Source organism: Sinocyclocheilus anshuiensis, unplaced genomic scaffold (genome assembly GCF_001515605.1).
Source record: "Sinocyclocheilus anshuiensis isolate Anshui unplaced genomic scaffold, SAMN03320099.WGS_v1.1 scaffold457, whole genome shotgun sequence".
Lineage (NCBI taxonomy): Eukaryota > Metazoa > Chordata > Actinopteri > Cypriniformes > Cyprinidae > Sinocyclocheilus > Sinocyclocheilus anshuiensis.
The window spans coordinates 4263286-4268160 of NW_015537939.1; the positions used below are offsets into that span (position 1 = coordinate 4263286).

Below are 4875 nucleotides of genomic sequence, written 5' to 3' on the forward strand. Positions count from 1 at the left end.
CCAGATGATTTGGAGAAAACGGAACACTGGTGAGCAAGTGATGCAATGCTAAATTTCTCCAGATCTGTTTTGATGAAGAAACAAACTCATCTACATCTTGGATAACCTGAGGGTGAGTACATTTTTAACAATTTTTCGTTTTTAGGTGAACTATTCCTTTAATGACAGTTCACCAATTAATTTATGACAGAACTAGTTTGCTTCACCTTAAATAAAATGAGTAGATTAGAACAAATGTCAGTGTTTTCTGGTGTAAGATTAGAAATTACCATAGCCAGAGTTCGCTTTGCTCATGTTTACTGATTTTATTACAAAAATTCTTTAATACAGATAAATAAATAAAGACAATTACATTTGTCGTACATACTGGATTGAAATACTTGTGCAGTACCGCTCTTTAGATTCCCGTTTTTATTTGGGTGCTTCAAAATGAAACGTGCTGAACAAAACAGTGATGTGCACCAACACAAGTACATATTTTATTTAACATCAGCCACAGATCTTACAAGCTTATGATATTAAAAAGAACAGAAGTGTCAAATGAAAAGATGAGGCAAAAAATAAAACACATTTTAATAAGGAAAATATACAAAGGCTCAAACTCAACTAAGTTTGGCATCCCCTGAACAAGAGCAGGGAACAGAGAGGGTCTTATGCTCTTAAACACACGTCTTCAATGCTGTTGCCCTTCATCTGCTGAAGCTCTTGGTGGCCCAGTAGCCGATATTGGAAACTAACTCGGTTTACAAACTTCCCACTCGACACCATTCTGACCACAGTGTTATCACAGCCAACCTTCATTTGAGCTGATGGGAAGAGAGATATGGAGAGGTTTATGAGATTCTTTGCACACTAAATTGCTCAGCACAATTGCTGCTACAGATAAAGTAGGAATGCTCACCTGGTCCATTAAAGGAGTAACAGAGATCTGCCATAGGGAACATCTTGGACGTGTCCATGCCGTTTCCACCCAGGAGCTCGACAAAGTCTCCAGAACTGGCACAGCCGAGAATGGACCGCTATATAGATAAACCAGAAGTCTCAAAGTCATTATAATTTATCAGTGTCTTTATATCAACTATATAATTTTAATGATATAAAATTAGACTCAATCCAAAGATTCTTAAATAAACAACCACTTTATTTTACTCACACCCAGCTTCAAGTTAACCACAGAAAGACTTATAATGAAAATTGTGAATAATATTAATATATGAATATATGAATAATATTTTATTTAATTTTATTTTGTTTTGTAAATACTACATTTCTTGACAAGAAATCAGATTTTTGCTCAACGTGAGACTTTTGGCCAAAACTCAGCTGTACTTCAATTTCAAATAATGAAATTGTAAATAAAATGTATTAATTATTATTATTATTTTTTTTTAGAAGAACACAAATCTGATTTCTGGTCAAGTAACAGTATTTACACAAACCAGCCTTCCAAAAAAAGAAATTAAAAAATAAAATAAAATAAAAAATGTATTTTATTTTATTTTTTTATTTATTTTTTTGGAAGGCTGATTTGTATAAATACTGTTACTTGACCAGAAATCAGATTTGTGTCCCCTTGAGATCATTTTATAAACATATAAACACTTTGAAATAGTGGAATTTGTCAATAAAATGTATTAAGTAATATTTATTATTTTATTTTATTTATTTATTGGGAAGGCTGGTTTGTGTAAATGCTACATTACTTGACTGGAAATGCTCACCTTGAGATCATTGTGTTGGCCGAGACTGAGCTCTCCAATCTGGATCTCCACTGGATAGATGATGGAAAAACTGCAGTTCCTGTGCTGCTGTGGAATGATCATGGTGAAACTGCCCTCTGGGGTCTGAGATACAACATTACAGGCTACAAAAAGAGAGAGAGAAAGAGAGAGAGACAGATGGTTAACCATCAGCATCTTGCATGTTAAGCTTCAAGTGTGGCTTCGGCATGAGCCATATGTCATTCCTCTAACGTGCTCTGAACCTTCTGGACATTAGTGACATTAGTTTTCAAGATCATCAGTACTGCTGAAAGGCAAAATCTGAAACGATAAATGCATAATTTCCAGTGTCATTTTTGTGCACTTACGGAACGGATTGATGAGTTTGCGGAATGTTACTGTGAAGCTGCTCCCTGATTGGTGGAGTCTGAAGAACAGCATGGCGACATTCTGAGACGACCGTACGATTGGTCGAGTCACTCCAGTCTCGCAGTAATCAGAGTAACGCTCGTACAGAGGAAGAGGATGGTCCTGTGTGCTGGGAAACTTCTCGCCCTTCATCACCCAGCCATCAAATACCTTAAAGACAAAAAGGTTGCACTTAACACCATTCTACTGTAAAAAATGATTTTTCAAAGTTATAAAGATTATTGGAGTACGTTTTACAAGAAAATACTATTCAAGTCTTTCTACTTCAAAATTTAATGTTAAATTCAATGTGTTACTTGCCATTTTTGAGCAATTTCTAAGTGAAAATTCTTTCAAAGTACATCTTACACCATTTTTTTTTTCCAGTGTACTTCAAGTTAACTGTGTTGAAGTCTATTTAGTTCAGGTCAGGTTCAGTTCACATAATTCCCTTAAGTTCACCCTGCCTGTTTCAGGTCAGTATAGAGTTCACGCCAGTTTTGTTTCAGTGCTAATAAATGATCTTAAATTTCCTCATTAATTCAGTACATTAACTTCAACAATATCCCATGTGGGGTTTTCAGTCCTATTAAACTACATTAATTTGACATCAATCTTGCACAGTCTATGAAAGCTAGTTTAGCTGTGTTCAGAATATATGACGAAATTAGTCTGGAATGACTTTTGCTTAACTGGATTTTTAATTCCGTTTTTTTTTTAAGAGTTGAATATGTTAGATAATTGTAAACATGCTTGTTATTGTATGACCTGGCTTAAAATGACATGACACGTGATCTTTTGTAGCCTGACTTAACCTGGCTTAGTATATACATTAACAGCTTGAACAGGTAGAGATTTACACAAACACACCAGCTGTTTTTGTCCAAATTTAGAACAAAATAAGTTACTGTAATACTGTTAAATGTCGTTTTGTAAACAACAAGGATGTAAGAACATTTCACCTTTACGAAATCCCCTCCTCTGCAGTCGATGGTGACCGAATCATACTCGATGCTAATGATGTCACTGGGCTCGCCGATGAAAAACACGGCGCAGTTTAACTGTGGACGTACTGCTGTGAATGTAAATTGACCCTCTACGGCCACCATGTCCAGACATCCTGAGAGAAACGGAGGAAGATCAAAACAAGAAAAGGTGAAAACCCAGAAAATATACATAGTATAAGTGATGAATAAGCACTCTTTAAATATTAAATAGTGCCATAAAAACTACTTATTAAAATACATATGAAGTCAACATCACTATATAAATCATTCATTTATTATCCATGACGCCTGTCTTTTGGCAAATGAAATCCCAGAGGTTTCTGTTGTCACTCACTGAGCGCTCGGCGGTACACAAACTCCTCTGGTAACTCTCGCTTTAGTTCAGAGCTGAGCAGAGATAATAATCCTTCCGGGCTGATCTCGTTATCCTGATAAAACAACAAAAAACAGGACATGGGAATGACTGGAATTAGAAAAGGGCGTCAAAATAAACAATATAAATAAATTAGGATTGCATTTCAACCAGTAGTGCGCAAGGAAATAAGGGTTTTAGGACTCATTGGATTCAAAAGAGCTTAAATGCTCTTAAAGTTTCATAAAACTTTGCACGTTATATAGAAATAAAACATTAGCCTATACAAATTGCATACAAAAACATAGGCTATAGCCTATTTAATCACACATATTCAAATGCTGTGCACTATTGCACTTGCAGTCGATCTATTTCTGTTTTATCGGAATTACTTTTTTTTTTTTTTAAATGTCTTTTCATTAAAATGTTTTAAGTTTCCTGACAAACACATTTTGCAGTGCATATGCTCACAAACGATACAATAAAAGCTGCACGTATCATCATTGTTATAACATACCAACATTAGGATATATTGTATACAATGACTGTTAAAGCCAAAACACTAATAAACACACACAGAGCTCACAATAGATACATCAAAAGTTAAATATAAAGCTATCGAAGTACTCGAATGATTGTGTGCGTGTGTGAGGTGAGCAGGTGTGAATATCTCACCTGTATGTCCAGAAAGCGCGCGTGTCCCCGGAGAGCCGTGACGCTCAACAGGAGGAAACACAGCTGTGCGCGCGAAGTGCCCGACATCTCCGTGCGTCTGTCCGCGAAGATTTGCGCAATAAGAAGAATTCCGCGAGCTCCCGAACAGACTGCTGCTTTTATACCCCCTCACATAAATAGATGAGGGAGAGAGGGGGCATGACAGATACCTAGTGTTTATTCAACTTTTTCTAGTAATTGAATTGACTGGTAAAAATAGATAATTTTTTAATTGTAGCCTACTAATCAAATGGTAAAATCCATGAGGCCATTTAGTAAAAGAGCAATTGTAGCAGGCTAAGATAAGAAATGTTTCTGAGATTCGTGTGTAATTTCTTATGAATATGCTGAATATTTTCTAGTCACTATTAGAATACATACTAGTATTAAATTCATAATATTTTTTAAAAAGACAATAAAAGTAGAGTTGTTTTTAAATTATTGCACACACACACACACACACACACACACACACACACACACACACAAACGCACACATATAGGCTATATATAAAATAAAGCTGGGTAGTAACTGATTACATGTAACTTGGATTACATAATCAGATTCCAAAAAATTTGTATTTGTAATTAGTTTTAAAACTAATTTGAGTTTTATGGATTACACGATTGCAAATTATTCACACAATAGCAGTAATTTATTCATAATTTATTG

At 35.2% G+C, this 4875-nt stretch overlaps 1 protein-coding gene across 1 annotated transcript; it reads right to left on the bottom strand.

Moving 5' to 3' along the window:
• Positions 1–288: 288 nt before the first annotated feature.
• LOC107663053 (corticotropin-releasing factor-binding protein-like) lies at positions 289–4285 on the bottom strand. Its single transcript, XM_016453208.1, has 7 exons — positions 4164–4285; positions 3471–3564; positions 3092–3249; positions 2090–2300; positions 1722–1864; positions 902–1019; positions 289–806 (listed from the first exon to the last, which is right to left on the bottom strand). The coding sequence occupies exons 1-7, from the start codon at positions 4248–4250 to the stop codon at positions 652–654; spliced, it is 966 nt and encodes a 321-aa protein (XP_016308694.1). The 5' UTR covers positions 4251–4285; the 3' UTR covers positions 289–651.
• Positions 4286–4875: the final 590 nt, after the last annotated feature.

Bases quoted from the DNA above. Each gene is read 5' to 3' on its own strand.
- LOC107663053 (XM_016453208.1), bottom strand. From the start codon at position 4,250: ATGTCGGGCACTTCGCGCGCACAGCTGTGTTTCCTCCTGTTGAGCGTC. The intron at 3,250-3,470 runs GTGAGTGACAAC...CGTTTCTCTCAG, and splicing joins TGTGTACCGCCGAGCGCTCA to GATGTCTGGACATGGTGGCC. The intron at 1,865-2,089 runs GTAAGTGCACAA...CTCTTTTTGTAG, and splicing joins CAAACTCATCAATCCGTTCC to CCTGTAATGTTGTATCTCAG.